We start from the raw sequence: 18808 nt of genomic DNA, 5'->3' as shown, positions 1-18808 counted from the left end.
AATATCCAATACAAAAGAAAATAGATTCTTTTTAAATGTCATAAACATCTCACATCCCACATCCCCATGTGTTGGATATTTTGTACCATTATATGGTAGTGATGTGTGTGAATACACTTAGGACCGTCGGGGTACTTTTTTCCCTCGCTAGGAGGTTTTTTTCCCTATGCATATGTACACCCTCTTATCTACTCATTTTGGGGTGTGTACTTATCTTTTGTATCTGGCACACATTTGTTTATTCTAATCTAGTGAGTTTGTGTGCTCTTTATCATGTCGCCTAAGCTCATGGTGGACGAGGAGTGTCCCTCATCCACACGAGAACTTCGTTCACATGGATGAGTCCTAAGCACATTTTGAAGACCCAGAGTGTATTGCATTACAATGTTTTGCCCGTCCATTGCATTTATAGTGTGTCAAGACTCAAGACCCTTCATCGTGTGAAGGCCCCGCCCCAAAGCCAGTTCAGACCTAAGAGAACGTTTGCTTTTCTAAGTAGACCGCAGATCTTTCCCCCCAAAAGCTTTGTGAGTGGAGAACAGTTGATTTTCTTGCCTTTAGTTCGCCGCAGGGTTGCTCCGCAGGTTGCACACATCTTTCCACACCTACACTCGTGTGCGCAGACATGCCTTTCCAGTTGCAGCCGTATGGCGTGCAGGCCATGCTGAAGGAGGGCCACAAGCACCTCTCCGGCCTTGATGAAGCGGTTCTTAAGAACATCAATGCGTGCAAGGAGCTCTCGCAGATCACCCGCTCATCGCTTGGCCCTAACGGTAAGCCACCCCTCTTCAGCAGAACCAGTTAATGCATTTCTTCTAAAATGCAAGACCCTCGGATGATTTATCCTTCATGGGTACATGATGTGTTGCATACATACTTTCCATGTACATCTTGTATGCATGGCTGCTGTATCATATGTCTGTATGCATGTATTATTAATGTGTATGTAATATGTGCGTGTTGATAGCATGCGATATGTATGTATGCACATGCGTGTGTAACATATGTCTGGTCATTTGTACCATATTGTATTATTTAAAGGTAAAGTCATTTGAATATCTTTACCGCAGTCCTCTAGGATGCGTATGTGTAGAGAGCAGAAGTCAGTGTGTTCTAAGTGTGTGTATGTGCATATGTGTGCATCTGTATTGCACTTGGCAGGGATACAATCAAGCTAGTACTACATATATTTACAGATCAACATCTTTGCAGGGTGTTAGGTGAAGGTGCTAATGGCCAAAGTTCTTATGAGAGTAATATCAAAAAGCAATATTTTGTAGGTTGTTCAGTTTGCCGCATGGTCTCAATGTGAATCCACTATCCATGTGTTTGTCTAGAGCTTGATTTAGGCTTCATACGAGTCCTTGTCTACTAGAATTAAACCTCAAGGTCTTGGTTACTAAGAGACTTTTGACAAGCGATGATTTCATGATCTCCTTGGAAAAGTTGATGACATAATTGTGGCTACTTTTGCTTAGTTGTGAGACTTAGTTTTTGCATGAATGAAGGCCCAATAAAAAGGCTGTATTGCATTTAAAGCACTCATTATCCGTGGGTGCTTTGGTAAGGTAATGGTTTGGATTGTTTCGTCTTATGTGTCTATTACCTCAAAGCAAGTGAATTCATCTTTGTTTTTGAAGTTCACCTTAGTATTCTTTCATTACAAATTCTTTTTTATCTTGCTAGTGAATTTTGATGTTGATGAAGCTAGTGGATGGAATTAATGGTTAAATGGAGCGCCTCATCAAAATCTAGGACGCTCTTGAAAATTTTGATTTTGTTATTTTTGACTTCGTAGCTTCCTTGACTCTTGCACATGGACTTGATATAGAACTTGATTTTGACTTTGTGGTGGAAAGACCATAAAAATTGGGGTGAAAGTTTTAATGAACTTATAAAATCATCCTTTGATTTAGAACTTGGACCCACCTTAGAGTCCTTAGAATTAGGAGTGCATAAATTTGATTAGGGAAAAATTATTTTCAGGTTTTATTAATAATTAGCTGTTCCCTAGCTTGTCATTGCAAATGTAACGATGGCTATGTTTTCTTGCATGATGGGAGAACAATTATAGCGTCTAGCTAGTATGGGTAGACATCAACCCCTAGCCACTCTAGATTTAGTGTTTGTTGTTGGTGTTAGGCATTTTTTACGACTAAATCCTCTCCAAGATCTCTTAAATACAAATTAAACACATGGTGAATCCAAATTAGTATTGGCAGAATCAAGCTCATCACCCAACCGTAGACTCGAGAACTGGATCACCTCTGAGCATAGGGGTCAAGGCTTCTCTACATACATTCCTCACCAATAAAGGACAAACCTTCACAAATCACCTCACTAGGATGCCCAAAGAGAAATCTTAAGGGAGAGGTAATTCAAGTTTTTAAGCAATCTTATCTCCCTTTTTAGGAATTTGTAAGGCCCATAGTACTTAGGGGACAATTTTCGATACTTCCATGTGCTCAAAGGCTCTGAATTCTTGGGTACTCTCAAATACACCAGCATTCCCTTGGAGAAAACCCTTGGTGCACGCTACCTATCAGCATAAAATTGTGCTCTACCTTGAGCACTCTGGATAGTGCACACTTCCACCTATGTGACCTGATTGGGTGCTTATGGCCGGAACTCAAGCATACCAAGGTCAAGCTCGCTCAAAGAGAGGATTGATGCTTGGGAGTGTGGGCTAGATCCGCCAGAATAGACAGTTACAATCGATAAGATGGCATGACCAATTAAAGTCTATGTTAGAGTGATTGCTTGATTTTCATTTTACACGAGTTAGATGCATCAGATTGAAAAACCATTACTGTTTTGTGAATGTGGACGGAAATAGCTTTCTTTTGATTCCCATATTGGGGGTTCTCTAAAATCTAGAGTCGAGCCCTAAAAAATAGGGACCTCAATTTGCCCTAAGAAGCCTAACCCTAAAAAATAGAGATTTTCTAAAATGTAGGAATCACTTACTATATTCAGTAATTTTTGCATCCTAACTGTACTTACTAAATTTGGAGGTTTTTGGCAGTTGACACCTCACCACACAAAGTTCTAGAAAAATGGACAAGTGTCCCAACACTTGTCACTTGAGCTCCAAGTGTCCCAACACTTTGAGTTTCCAAGTGTCCCTCCACTTATCCCACCTTCTAACATGTGGTTGGACACTTGTCTTTTTCAGCCTTACTTTCCCTCTTAAGCCTTGAAGCTCTCTTTTCCTATAAATACAACCCTTTTTCTCTCATTCTACACACAACTCCCTTGTTGTAAATCAGTCCCTACTCACCCTAAAGCAGCCCACACCACTTGGGTACAACCCCTACCTCTCCATCAACGCTTCCACATGATGTAACTACTCCATCTTTCACTTTTTTCATGCTGTCCATTATTGCAGCAAGTTTGTAAATGAGGTTTCAGCTCTCTTATTACTCCAATTTCAGCTTTATAAAGTCTCTTTTTCTTTCATCTTTGGATAAAGTACAAAGTTGCAGCCATTGTACAGCTCTACATCAACAAGAAGGTTGATTACTCTCTCCCCCATTTGGGCTTCTCACTATCTATGTATTATAAGAAAATGCATGTGCATACTTGCTTGTTTTTGTATGTTCATTAGCATAGACTTTTGCATGGTCTGTGAGAGTGAAGATTACTTCTTCTTCATTCTCAGGTTGATTGTAACGGAACTTAATCCTAAAGTACTTGGATTGAGTAGAAATAAATTTTCATCTTGGGGAGGTTACCCATTTTCAACCCTCAAATCTGGCTCCATCATATGTCTCTCAACTTTACTTCCAATATGTATTGCTGTCTTATCCACATGTGTTGTAACTAATTTTAGCATTGAGTTATTTGGAGTTAGTTTTGTTATCAATCTATTTTAAGTGTGGAATAACCATAAAAAAAACAAGAATATTAATTGTTAAGCATACCACGTTGTACGGGGAGCTTACACTGGTAGCGCTTGCAATTTGTCATGTGCAGAGTGTGTATCTACCGTATGCTACACGCACACAAGACTTAGCTTCGAGGTTTGCTTGGAGCTAGGCAGGCTGATTGTTGGCGAGCTGAGTTAGGGATAGACTAACAGGCGGGCACCCAAGTATGGACGAGCGGGCGCCCAAGTGTGGATGCCCGATGAGCCTATAAAAGGGTGGCCAAGGTTAGTCATTAGTTCATAGAGTCTCGCGTGTCTTTGGGAGAGCTCTATGGTCAGGAGCCTGGATCTAGTGCAGACATGCACCTGCTTTATGTAGTCGAAGCCGATAGCAGTCTCGAGGCCTGCGAGGGTAGCTTCATGGCAGTATGGGACGTCACGAAGTAGAGATTGGTCGGTATATCCATTTAGTTAGCTCAGCTCGTGGCTCGGTGGGGACAACCAAGTCTTGTGGGCTTGCCCACGGCTGTCAAGGTTGGGAGGTGAGTCAGGCATGCACCCCCTTCACGTACGTTTGGTTTGTTTGCAGGTTTCGAGTCTTGTACTAGGAGCGTTCTACGAGGAGATCCTATGTGGATTTGATAGTAGTATCAGAGCAAGCCTCGTGAACAAGCAAGTCGGTAGGTAGAGGAAAAGAGGTCGAAGAAAAGGTATGAGTTCGAGAAGCTTGCTGTTTTTTTGTTCATACTGCTGTTTTTTCAATTTCAGCATGTTATTTTGCATCGTTGGAACTCATGTTAGGGATTATGGTCTTGTATGGGTTGTTTGCTTTGCAAAACGAAGGGCTGGATGTGTTCTTCAACTTTATGAACAATTTGAAGAGAGAGAAAAGTAGAAAAAGCGTATCGGTTGTTGTTCGTAAAAGAGAGAGAGAGAGGGAGAAGTGACGTCAGGGTGTTGTAGCGTAGCCCTGAAGCTTTTGTATGCAACCAAGGCAGGTGGCCATATGTACGCCTAGGCCGGCCAGGTATGTGTGCAGGCGAAAGCAGGCGACTGCTTTTGTACGCAGGCAAAAGATTGCTTTTGCGCAGGCCTGTTGGATAAACAAGCGGCAACACCAAGTGCAGGCAAGCACAGGCGCCCAGGTGGATGTGGAGGCAGTTAACAGCTAGGTACACGTGCAGGTACACGCACGCAGGCAATCGGGCGCTAGGTATGTGCGCAGGCGGCAACGTAGGCAGGTGGGTACACGCAGACGCACGGCCCGCTAGAAAGCGGGCGCAAGGTGGCTTGTCGGTGCTGTAGAAAAACGGGAAAAGCAAGCGGCCGGTAAGGTTTTGAAGTGTTTTGTGTGCAAGTTTGTTTTTGCACCGCCCTTTGGTTTTGTCTGAAGACCGAGGCCGGTTTACATGGTTCATTTGTTGGGATATCGTCGACTTTCTCAAGGAGGCGAGCCTGTGGTTTTCACATCAAAAGCTTCAACATGTGGAAAGTGAAAAGAAAGTGCAGGAGATAGTGCAGGATTGTATGTCTTTGCCTATATGAGGTGAAGAGCAAAAGCTAAAGATGAAGCTCAAGAGAAAAGACACCAAGGATAGAAAGTAGTCATCCAGGAACAAGAAGCAGCTGAAGTGTTATAACGTATGGTGCAAGAGATGGGTTGAAGGTTATGGCTTTCGAGAGTTTGTCACCAGTGGTATCTTCACGGACGCTTCATGGGTTCGAAAGGCAGCTTCTTTCTATGTTTAGCAGTGGTGATCTACTATGCTTCATTGGGACTTGTGCTTACCACTTGGGTGGAGTCCAAGCAGGTTTTAGGTGCCTGTGGATGTATCAGATGAGGCTCAGTCGGAAGCAGGGATGCCACTGCGTTTTGGGGCCAATCGATGTCCTTGTACTTTTTGCAGGAGCACTCTAGCTCCCCTTGTTTGTTTCCTTTTCCAGGTCCCCATGGGTGATGAAGTGTTTAATGTGCGAGTGTTTGTTTCACCGCCCGTCAGATTTATGAAGACCGTTTTCATGCGCCAACTATTGAAGGCTTGGGGTCAAATGGAAGGAAAGCAAGCTTTTTTCTTGATAGACCCTGTAGCCAATGAGAACTTCATCTCTTGGCAACTAGCAAAAGAGCTTGGCCTAAGGAATGAAGATATGGATACTCCATTGGTGGAACTGCACCAAGTTGTTCATTCTGATGATGGAGATGTAGAGAAGACAGTTGTATCTTACATTGGCAAGTTGAAATTCCAACTACAAGGCTACAGTGATCAAGATACCTTTTGCATCGCCGATCTTGATGGTTCTGATGTGATTCTCGACATGCCTTGGAATCACAGGGTAGATTCAGCTCTCTACTCACAAAAAAAGAAGGTGGAATTCAAGCATAGAGGCAAGAATTACAAAATCAAAGCTGGAGTAAGCGAAGACACCATACCAATGGTAAGCCATATGCAAGTCTTTCGAGCCATTAAAGATTGTGTGCAATGTTGTTTGATTTATGTGAATGAGGTCCATAATAGAAAAGAAAATATGAATGTTCAAAACCAAGAGCAAATAAAGCTTTTGGAAAAGTACAAAGATTGTTTTTCAGAAGATCTTTCTTATCAACTTCCGCCAGAAAGGCCGGAAGACCATCAAATAGATATCATTCTTGGAAGCTGTCCTCCCAATCTTGCACCATACCGTGTAAGCAGACATAAACAAGAAGAAATAAGAAAACAAGTGGAGGATCTACTTAGCCATGGCTTGATTAGGCCAAGTAGTTCTCCTTATTGCTCCCCAGTTCTCCTTGTTCAGAAGAAGGATGGCACATTTAGAATGTGCATTGATTATCGAGCTCTCAACAAGATCACTGTGAAGAACTGCTTCCCAATTCCAAGAATCGTTGACATTCTGGAGCGATTAGGAGGCTCCAAGATCTTTAGTCGGATCAACTTAAAGAGCAGCTATCATCAAATCAGGGTGGTACCACAAGATGTCCATAAGACCATCTTCCGCACTTCATTTGGTCTTTATGAATTCTTGGTCGTTTCTTTTGGATTGACCAATGCATCGGCTACCTTCAACCGAATGATGGAACGCATCTTCCGAGATCATCGCCAATATGTTGGTACATTCTTTGATGACATTCTTGTGTTCAGCAAGAATGAAGAAGAACATCACCAACACTTGGAAGAGGTTTTGCAACTTCTTCAAGAACACCAGCTTCGAATCAATGGTAAAAAGAGTGAGTTCTTTATGGATAAGATAAATTATCTTGGATATGTCATCTCTTTTGAAGGCATTCAAATGGATCCTGAGAAGATTAGAATTATTCAAGGATGGCCAGATCTTCGAGATGTGTATGAGATACGATCTTTTCTTGGATTGTGCTCATACTACTGCTGATTCATCAAGCATTTTGCACACATAGCTTCTCCTCTACATGACTTGACAAAGAAGAAAAGCTCTTTTTGATGGATGGAAGCTGAGAAGGTAGCCTTCACAAAGCTGAAAATGATCTTTGACATGCATTTCAGGTGATGTGTTTTATGTACTACTTGTTGGGTAGGAGGGCAGCTCACACACACAACCTCAAGCATAGAGAAACGTGAGTGTAAAATGAAAGTACAAGTGAGTACTAAAAAGCCTAGGGCTAAATGCCCAACACACAGGGAAAAACCTGTGTCCAGTCCACAGGGAAAAAGTGCTTGTGAGTAAGCTGGGTTCACACTTGAACTAGCCGGGAGTGGACATGACCAACAAGCCCCCCTCAAGTGAACGGTGTGAACGCGTAGTAGCAGGGTGATAAAGCTGTGAATGTTGCCCTGCACTATGCTTCCACAGTAAGAGTGAATTGCAGTGCCAATGGGAAAAGTAAGCACTATATGACGGGGGAAAAGGAGAATCCCCAATGTCATAGTGCTAATACTAGAGCACAGTAGTACATAAACGCATCACCTGAAATGCATGTCAAAGATCATGTGGACATCAACTGCATCAAATTAAGAGGCATCGCATAATACCCCCTTGAAGGCAAGTATCCAAATGCCAAGCTATACCCCCTTGAAGGCAAGTATCCAAATGCCAAGCTGAACTGCATGTAATCCACATCAATGCTCTATAACTGCACCAGTGATCAACATAAGAAGAGGTAGCAGATATATGCATGTGTAAAGGCAACAAGATCAAGAAGTCATGCTTGTGAGACATGCAATGTAAGCTGCAAGAGGGAAACTCATCAATGGAGGATCCGATGAGGAAAAATCAGCAATGGTAGGGTTGATAAAAGTAAAAATCCAGCAATGGGAAAAGCTGAAAATAGGGAGAAAAAGTGGGGGCTTGGGGCGGGCATTAGCCAATGCTATGAGAGGATGGGTAAACTCCTAGTGATGCCATGATCTATGGCATGTATGACAAGTGTAAAGATGCATAATCCCACAATGAATAATATACATGTGACATGTCAAAACCATGAGAGCAAGCCAACACTGGCCAAGTGTGTAGAAGGCACTCCCGATAAACATCACCTGTGAGAAAGTGACAATGTCAACACTGTAGAAACAATCCCACTGCAAGAGAAAACAACATAGAAGGCATCTCCAGTAGACATCACATAAGAGAAAGCATCTAGCATAGACAAGCATAAGTGACCATGAGGCATTACCAACTGCATGTGGGTAAGTAAAACCCCCCCTGAAATGCATCTGCCAGACAATGCATACCAAGAAGTACTAACTATAGAGCATAGTCATCAAAAGCAACGGCATCAGAAGACATCTCTGTAGGTGATGAAGATGTCATGGTCAAGGTTGATACATGTGTAGCCAAATTGGCCTGATCTGCACTTGCACCTGTGGAAGAAGATGCTAGCTTCTTCTTTTTTTCACTCTCAATACGCTTCCTGCATTCCTCTATGGTGTGCCTTGTTTTCTTGCAATAATTACAACGCTTTTTCTTTTCAGGCTTGTCCTCTGATTTGGGAGGATTTGATGGGCTAGGTTTAGGCCCAAATTGATTCCCACGAAAAGGAACAGCCATTGCTGACTCAGCAGACATCATGTTGTTCTTGTTGGAACGGGATTGCTCTTCACTGAGCAAGAGAGTCACAAGGTTGCCAAAAGTGACCGCATTAGGTGCATTGCCAGCCAACAATCTCAAAGTGGTGCCAATTGTCTCATAAGAGTTGAGCAAATTACGCAAACTGTCTGAACAAGATAGCCATCTATCAAGACCTCATCAATGTTAATGAGCTGCTCTCGTAGGTCTTTCACATGCGTAAGGTACTGATCGATAGAGTCACCTTCAAGCATGCGGTGAGTCTCAAGCTTGCCTCGAAGGTAAGCGACACGAGCCTCATTGCGACTTAAATACAACGCCGCCAAGGTATCCCAAGCACCCTTTGCAGTGGTGCAGGAACGAATGTGCGGAATGATATGCCTGCGGCACAAGAGAGCAATCAACGCATGGGCCTAAGCATCCCTAGCATCCCAAGTACGTTGCTGTTGAGTAGGAGGAGGACAAGGAGGTGGACCTGCAGGAGGGTGAGCAGGAATCACTTCACCTTCCGCTAGAGCAGGTGCAAGAGGATGCTCCTCAGAGCCATCCACATATAGCCATACATTCTTGGCAACCAATACATGACACATCATATAAGCCCACATAGGGTAGTTATCCCCATTGAGCTTGTCCTCTTGAGATAGCATTCCAAAGAGGTCATTATTATTGCTGGCCATGATAACACAACAAATCTGTCACAAGTCACCACGAGTAGGCAATGCCTAGTAAAACCGTAAAAATGCGGGAGTTAAATAGCAAGATAATCAATGGACTGAAAGGGGACTCCTTTCACGACGAGAAATACATATGGATGTTCCAAATTTGTAAGTGTACTGCACGATGATGCAAATCTGTCAAAGTGTCCACAATGGCATACATATACTATAGCAAACCACAAATGTATACATGTGCCGTGACACGATCAGCTGACACCTGTAAAAGTTGCAAGTGCTCAAATCTTGGCAAAATCAAAGGTTATTTTTGCGAATGCTGCAAAGATGGGCTTAATGTAGAAAAGCCCCAATTTTTAGGCAGCCAAATAGACCAAATCTGAACCTGATTTGCACCTGTAAATCTGCTAAAGCAATTGTCACTTGTACCAAATGCTGTAATGCCCAAAAAATTGGGGGAAATGCTCCAATGCCAACTAAATGTGCTTGTAATACCCAAAATGCTTGCAAATAGTGCCAATTTTTGCAAAATAGTGTCAATTTTTACCAAAGCCCCAAATTTCTAGTGCAATTATGCACCAAATCGGCTGAAATCAATGCCAATGTGTGCCAATGTTGCTATTGCAAGCTCAATGGTGAAAAGCCCCAAAATTAATGCAGCCAATTTGCTAATAATTTTTAGCAATTTCTGAAATTTTTGAAAGAAATTAAAAAAGATAACAAAATTGGTTACAAGTAACTGTTGGCACAGGGTTCGAGGACACGATTACAGTCAGCAACAGATCTGTACGGTAGCTCTTCTGCAGCATGTACAAGGTATAGTCGGCGAACAAGTGCAGGGCGGCGAGCCGTTATAGGCGTCGATGGCGGATCTGAAGGCGGCGAGCACAGATCTGAAGGCGGCGGCGGCTCTTTTGCAGCATGTACAAGGTACAGTCGACGAACAGGTGCAAGGCGGCGAGCCGTTACAGGCGTCGATGGCAGATCTGAAGGCCAGAGATTTGGCGGCAGCGGCAGCTCTGAGGGCGGCGGCAACTCTGAAGAAGAAGGCGGCGGCATGTTTGACAGGCGGGGGTGGCTCTAAGGGCGACGGCAGAGGCGGCAGGGCAACTAAGGGCGGATGCAGAGGGCAGTAGGGGAAACCCTAACCCTAATGCTCAGAAACCCTAATGCAGGATGCAGCCTAACCCTACTGCTAAGATGTGTGCAATAGGCTGAAGGAGAAGGAGAAGCTCAAGGGCAATGGGGGTAACCCTAACCCTAGCAGCACCCAGCTCTGATACCAATGTTGGGTAGGAGGGCAGCTAGCTTGCACACACACACACACACAACCTCGCGGACAGAGAAACGTGAGTGCTAGAAAAGATGTACTCAATAATGATATAAAATGAAAGTACAAGTGAGTATTAAAAAGCCTAGGGCTACACACATAAGTGTGTTCACACGGGGAAAAGACCTATGTCTAGTCACAGGGAAAAAGTGCCCGTGAGTAAGCAGGGTTCACTACTGAACTAGCCGGGAGTGGACATGACCAAAACTACTGTGCTCTAACATTAGCACTATGACATTGGGGTTTCTCATTTTCCCCGTTATATAGTGCTTGCTTTTCCCATTGGCACTGGAGTTCATCTTTGCCATCATGATCTCTCTTGATCACTCTTACTGTGGAGCATAGTGCAGGGCAGCATTCACAGCTTTATCACCCTGCTACCCGTTCACTTGAGGGCGGTTTGTTGGTCATGTCCACCCGGCCACTCCCAGCTAGTTCAAGTGTGAACCCAGCTTACTCACGGGCACTTTTTCCCTGTGGTTGGACACATGTTTTTTCCCTGTGTGAACACACTCTTGTGTGTTGGCCCTAGGCTTTTTAGTAGTCATTTGTACTTTCATTTCCAATCATTTAACGAGTACATCTTTCCAGCTCCCTCATGTTTCTTGGTGTGCTTGAGCTTGTGTGTGTGTGTGCAGGCTAGCTGCCCTCCTACCCAAGAGAGAGAGAGAAATGAAATGAAATGAAATGTTGCCAAAGTGACCTATGAGACCAAAGTTACAACCATGTGACATCTGATACACTGTCTGGAAAAGAAAAGAAAGAACTGAAGGTAAGTATCTAGCCCTACAATACATCAGTAGGGAGCATCCGGAAGCAGCAACCAGGGAGAGTGGGAAGCTAATGCTACTAGTCAAAATGGGGTACATGAGTACATGAATACATGAATATGGGGGAGAGAGAGAGAGAGAGAGAGAGAGAGAGAGAGAGAGAGAGAGGTGATAATGCTTAAGATTGCATGACCCAATGAGGATTAGATTGATGTGAAAATAAAGTACACCGAGTATATGCTTTTATAGGTTGCAAACCTTATGTTTTGATTCAATTTAACGCAGTAGGTAAGTGACACATAGCAGGGCCATTGACATCACTACTTACTTCACACACACATAATATCTTATCCACCTAAGGGTGGGTTCACACACATAAGCACACTTACACATAAGTGAGTGTTCACACCCCTTTAGGGGCCGTTAGAGTTATCTTCATCAAATTCCAAAACATACAGTTTTATGCATACATCTTTAACTAGACTAATTTTAGTTGTGGTTACAATTTTGATTTGTCATTGATTGGAGCTGCTGTAGTGCTGTCTATTTTGTCAAAGTTAATGGAATCTTTCGAGGTTTTTCATAAGGATTGGCAATGGCTGCCACACAGGCTGGTGGGGTGTCTTAGACATGTAAAGGGCGCTTTATTGCTTGCAAGGCTGTGTGTATTTAAATGTATGCATTTCTTCACTCATACTCCAATACTCATGCAGGGATGAACAAGATGGTGATCAATCACTTGGACAAACTGTTTGTAACAAATGATGCGGCAACAATTGTGAACGAGCTAGAGGTTCAACATCCGGCAGCAAAGCTTTTGGTACTTGCAGGTAAAGCACAGCAAGAAGAGATTGGAGATGGTGCAAATCTGGTCATCACCCTCTCTGGAGAGCTTTTGCAAGGGGCAGAGGAGCTCATAAGGCTAGGTTTGCACCCAAGTGAAATCATCAGAGGCTACACAAAAGCAATGTCAAAGGTGAGATAGTTGATAAGCTTTGGGTAGAGATCATGTTGGTGTTTGAAGATACTTGGATCAATGGCTGGCATTGCTTTCTGGACAGGTAATAGAGTTGCTTGGAGAAGTAGTGGAGCCAGGCTCAGAGACGATGGATGTTAGGAACAAGGAGCAAGTAATTCAGAGGATGGTCTCTTCAGTGGGCAGCAAGCAGTGGGGTCAAGAAGGTGTTCTTTGTCCTCTAATTGCAGAAGTAAGTTGCCATGGCTCACACATCTAATTTAATGTGTCAATACTCTATATAATCCAGATTTGGCCTGCTGTTATCAAAATGATCATAAAGAAAGTAGCTTGTATTTTTGATCACTGGCAACTTAACACCTCTGCTTGAGCTGTCACAGGTGCTGTTCTGACCCTTGAAATGCTCTCAATTTATATTATCACCTCCCAGGGTTATATTTCCCATTGGTTGTTGATGACTGGTAGAAACCACTTGCAGAGTCCAGATATTTCTTTGCAGTTAACCTGATAATATTGGCTTTCTTTGCCAAGACTGAGGTTTTTACAGTCACAAAGTGTTGCCATTTCTGGAACTATGTTCAGATTTGTATCCCCAAATTTTTTCTCAGCAAGGCTGTTGATGATTGATGGCCTGATCGTTGTGTTTTCTGAAGAACACAATACATTTGGAGGGGGGGGGGGCAGCACATCTAGCACATGGTTAATCTTATTTTATTCTAATTTAGTTAGACAATCCAGTTCACGTGAACGACAAGGAAGAGGTGTTGCTACTTGTAGGCCAGGCAGATTTTTTTCATGAGACATCCCTGCAGAGATGCTATGTGGATGCTTCTCCTATTTGTGCTTCTACGGGTAGATTTTTGGAAGTGGGAGAAAATGTCACATGACATGACATAGAAGATACAGAACACGTGGTCTGTAGCGATACCATGATTGCATGAACAGAATTTGTGATTGACAGTGATTGCTACATAAAAAAGTTTTGTGACTCCATTGTTGAATCAAGAATTGAGTCACTTAGTTTGCTTTTTCAACGCTCAATTATTTCAGATGATTTTCCTTGCAAGAGTGCTTTGTAGAATCGCCTTGTACTGAAGGTGGTGGGACTTTGTATTGGGTAAACAGGGTAATGCTGTCATCCGATGGCTGGTCCTGAAACATACCTACTTCCACTGTACGGGAAGAGAGATTTCCATGCATGAGATGGTCACATATGCCATTATGCCTTGTCTGACAGATGGATGTGAAGTTTTGGAGTGAATAGGAACCTTTTGAAAGATGGTTTGTTGGCAAATCATACTGGAATGAGGACTGATACTGATATTCATGTTCTATAATGCTTTTTGAAGCTCTAATGCAAATATTGAGACCTCAATATTTGAGAAACGACGTGCAGGTATGTGCAAGCTGGAACTGCGAACTTAATACCCCTTGCTTCACAATGAACAGATGCAACTTGTACGCTGTCTTCACAAACAGCTTTTGGCTCTTGCTGGCTTCTGAATGCTGGCTGAGGAGGAGCATCTGTGGTAAGAGGCTAAGTAGAGAATGTAGATGCCAAGCATAGACAGGGGAGGAAGCTGCAACACATGAAAAGTTTCTGCAGGTAGGGTGCCCTTCTTTTGTTCGATTATGAGGTTAGGATTGTCCGGTGATGGAGGCTGGCAGGCCAACAAGCTCATCCATTCAAGTCAACCTAGGGCTATCACTGTTTCTTGTGGTCTGCTTCCATCTGTGTTGGACCCGCAGCCTGTGTGAACTCCCGTTGCTAGTCATCATGCTTGGGCAAGTCCTCCTTTGAGTGAGCCCTTTTACTTTGAATGGCATCTCTTCTCAAGGAATTAGGACTGACAAGATAGGTATGAGCAGTCTTTTTTAACCTGGCAAGCCTTAGGTTCCCTATGAGTGCTAGATTTCATGATAGAAAAGAATCCTGCTGGTAAGGACAGTAGCACATTCTAAATCAAATGAACCATTCCTTTTCTTGGAACGAATTTGAGTAGCAATCAACCATTATTTAAATATAGGGCTTCTTGTTTACTCACTGGCTGTCAAACACATTATTGCTTTCTAGGGTGTATTTGCTGCTGAGATCTATTTGGGCTTGCAGGCTTGCATACAGGTCTGTCCCACTAATCCCGCGAACTTCAACATTGACAATGTTAGAGTTGCCAAAATACTTGGAGGAGGGATTCATGACTGCTGCGTGGTTCGGGGCATGGTCCTGAAAAATGATGCAGTGGGATCAATCAAACATGTGAAAAAAGCCAAGGTGGCTGGCCTTTACATTAGCTGCAGCTTTTTCCTTGAAGTTTTGTTAAACTGCTGTAACCTGGGATATAAAAGGTACCCATGTGTTTGTCTTGTGATTTGATAAGATGGCTGTCTTTGGAGCTGGGGTGGACACTTCAGCAACTGAAACCAAAGGCACTGTTCTAATCAAGTCAGCTGAGCAGGTAATAATACATCTCAATAATATCTTCAATCATTTAAGCAATAAAAGCTAGGAACAAATGTCACCTCAAAGAGTCTCATGCTTGCTGTTATAGAAAGTCTGTGTATAGCATTCTTGCTCATACTAATGCTCTTTTTTACATAGCTGGAAAACTATGCAAAATCAGAGGAGGCGAAGGTTGAAGAGTTAATCAAAGAAGTTGCAGAGTCTGGAGCTACGGTTATTGTGAGTGGAGGTGCTGTTGGTGAGATGGCGTTGCACTTCTGTGAACGCTACAAGTATGTTTTTATCCCACTCATGCTGATATGAAGGAGGCCTGGTACATTATGTGTACTTGCAAGCATGCTTCATGCTTCATGCTTTTGGTTTTCAAAGAGGGGTAACTAAACAAGTAATTTGCCATAACTTTTTCAGCTACTATAATCCTTTGAAGATTTGTACTGTAAATAGGTTGCAGGTGCCAGTTGTCATCGTAGGTGCATATCCTTCATCATTTGAACCCGTAGGAAGCCAAGAGAGCTCTGAATGATAGCAAAAGACAACGCGGATAACTTTGTACCGTAGGATAATCTTCCCGTTTTGGATTTTTGTGAAGGCCCACTTTTTGTCCACCTCTTCTAGTCAACTTAGGGTGTCGTTAGAAACTTTCACATCAACCTCTTGCCATTCTCTCTGTCTCTCAGCCCTCTTTGTCTACTTTAGGAGGCTCCGTTCTGCTTGACAAATCAATCTTAATGGCTTAGTCTGCAGATGTTGGAGGCTTTGAGAAGGTTCTTAGTAATGACAAACACCTTCAAGGATATAACCTTGAGTGGAACTGAAAAGTTGAGAAGAAGCCACCCTTCTAATGAAAGTGCTAAAAAATGAGGTCACAAGATTGCACATGCAGAAGCCTGATACATACATAACTGAGTTGTGCATTTAGAGTGATGCGTTCGCTGAAGAGAGGAGAGGAGAGAGAATATACTAGATACAGGATTGGGTCCCAAAGTTACATGCTAATGTGGAAGTGTGCTGATAATGCACCTAATCAACACTACTTAATGCTGATTAAGATGTACAAGCTTAATACATATAGACAGAAGCACTCACCTAATCTACTGAATGTATTAACTGCATGAATAGTTATGAATAATTACAATGATGATTCAGATCTGGACTAGGTTTGGACTCCAAAGGTGACTTGCACTAACCTACAAATGCATAGGATTGATTGCTGATGCCTTATCTTTCTCAACACTCTACCCATGGGGCACTAACACTTGGCTAAACCAACGATGTCATTGCTTACACACACAAACACACTAGTGGCTATAAGCCCTTGTTGACACACCTACACACTTTCACCTCTAAGAGGTGCACACACACATGAACTCCGATTTTTGTGACAATCCCCCCTTTGGAGTTAGCGTGGTGTTATGAGGAATAGTCTTCATACTCAAGGTGATTTGGGCTCACTGGCAGCACGTGATGCAAAAGATCATAGTGGCCATACCTGACACGATACAACAGATCACAGTCAAGCCTACAAATGGAGCTTGACCACACATAAACACCCCCCTCCCCCCACGCGACCTGATTCAAAACAGGGATAACATAGGAATGGAGTCTTTTATAAAATAAGGCGATACACATGGATTATTTAATTTAGATTTTGGGGGACATCCCGACAGAGAACCCTTGACTCAAACATAAAGATTCTTCAAAAAGCCCATCTGTCATCTACCTGAGAGAGATTGATCAGAGAATGTGTAAGTGAAAGCTTTTTCAGGTACTGCACTAGAGATTTTTGGCTTCTCTTGAGCATCTCCGAACTCTTTCTCTTCCTCTTCTACCACTAGGTTGGCATGATTCTCTGTGCTCTTTTGCCATCCACTTGTAGCATCTCTCTTCAGTGTGTCCCAGCTTCTTGTAGAATGTGCACTTGATTGCTTTTTTCTTGGGTTTACCTTTCATTTTGGACATGTAGTCCCTCTCTATGTCATGACTGACAGAAGCTTTCTCTTTAAGTCGACGATCCTCGTTAACGAGGATAGCCACCATGTCTCACATGACATCTCTCTAGACACTCAACGTGAAGACATCACCTCCTTGTACTTTTCCATCTCTTCCAAGATGGAGAAGAGTGTTGCTTTCTTGTCATCTTCATCAATGTTGGCCTTTAAAGTAACTAGTTGTTGGAGGAGAGAACCTAAGCTGTTGAGGTGCTCTTGTAATGTGTGATGTTCTTTCATATTTAAACCATAATTCTTTTGCCTGAGAAACACTTTTGAATTGTTAATCTTGTTCTCGAACATATTTTTGAGATTATGTAACTTCCGGAGGTCACGGGGGTTTTGCAAAATACTTGACCATTAAGCAATTAAACATTGAAATTGGCCACAGTCTTAAACATATGCCACTTAATCCACAAAACTGCAAAAGAGAGATGCACATAGTTGACACCGCATAGAGGCCAAACTGGAAACAAGGTGGAAAGGCACGTAAGGTATGGTACGAATCAGGTACGTAAGGTATGCATTCGGGTACGGGTTGAGATTTTGAGGTACGTTAAATACGTAAGGTATGTAAAAACATAAAAAATATACTATACAATGTATATATATATATAAATGAATGAAAACCTGCAAACTTTAAATTTGAAAAACAATTCATTTCTGAACAACAAAACAATTACCAAAATGAGAGCTATAAGTAAACAAAAGCATAAATAGGTTTCATGAAATGGAGTACCCATGACTCAAATGCCACGGGTTACATACTATAAGCAATCGATCAAAATTTAAAAGTTAAAAGACAGTTTACTATCTAGAGAAGCCAAAAAAATAATAGTTCTAGTCACTAGTGTCACTATCATTGCACATTTCAAAGTGCTCAATGATCAATCCACTTCATTGCATCGCCTACAGGTGGGTAAAGAAGCGGCTCTACAGGTGGGTAAAGAAGCGGCTCTACAGGTGGGCACCTACGGGCGGTGAAAAATCGTTAACTACGGGAGGATCTTGGGCCAAGGGCTAGTTAGAAAGAAAGGGGGGGACTGCCACGTATGGATCCGTACAGTACGGTACAATATCGTACTGTATACTTACACGTGCCTTATCATTAGGTACGTACGTACGTTTGCAACCTTGATTGGAAAAGAGAGATGCGCATAGCTGACACCACATAGAGGCCAGAATGGGCCGATCCTCCCTCTCTCTCTCTCTCTCTCTCTCTCTCTCCCCCCCCGTCCCCCCCCCCTTTTGGAGTATTCTATTACCCATAGGAAAATATCATGTACAAGCTTTGAGGGCCTTACTCTCCTCATGGGAGATGGTAGATTAACCATATACAAATGCCATAACACAGTCCAACACGAGGCAACCATAAAATTCAGCCGGTACACAGGTTGTAGAAATGCCAAGCCCACAATATAATCCATATACCTCCGTGTGGGTATTGATTCTTTTCTCAACCAGATCCTTTCATATTGGAAAACGTCTCGGCGGGTGACATCCTCTCTGGCTTCTTGAAAGTTGTCCACAACTTTAAGCTTTGAGTTATATATCCAAGATATAATCATGTCCCATCAAGTGGGTGAGACGAGACAATCTCAAAAATCATATAACTGAAAGCATCCATGTTCCAAATAGATGGGCGAGACTAAATTGGTCTCCATAATACTAATATCAAAATCTTGTCCTGAATAAATGGGCGAAACAAAA

The 18808-nt window shown here is 42.7% G+C and overlaps 1 protein-coding gene across 1 annotated transcript in view; it reads left to right on the top strand.

Annotated features, from left to right (window-relative positions):
- The first annotated feature begins 434 nt into the window (after positions 1–434).
- LOC147616526 (TCP-1/cpn60 chaperonin family protein) overlaps positions 435–18808 on the top strand; it is a 39685-nt gene continuing 21311 nt past the window's right edge. Inside the window, exons 1-6 of the mRNA XM_086777606.1 lie at positions 435–773; positions 12387–12649; positions 12735–12881; positions 14760–14921; positions 15028–15105; positions 15249–15382. Coding sequence (XP_086633732.1) covers positions 626–773; positions 12387–12649; positions 12735–12881; positions 14760–14921; positions 15028–15105; positions 15249–15382 — 932 coding nt within the window. The 5' untranslated portion in view covers positions 435–625. The remainder of the gene's footprint in view (positions 774–12386; positions 12650–12734; positions 12882–14759; positions 14922–15027; positions 15106–15248; positions 15383–18808) is intronic.

The sequence above is a fragment of the Cibotium barometz genome, chromosome 38, assembly GCF_041138505.1.
Source record: "Cibotium barometz isolate CiBa-2024 chromosome 38, ASM4113850v1, whole genome shotgun sequence".
NCBI classification, from domain to species: domain Eukaryota; kingdom Viridiplantae; phylum Streptophyta; class Polypodiopsida; order Cyatheales; family Cibotiaceae; genus Cibotium; species Cibotium barometz.
Note: the sequence above shows the minus strand (reverse complement) of the source record. Positions and strands in the feature narration are given on the sequence as shown.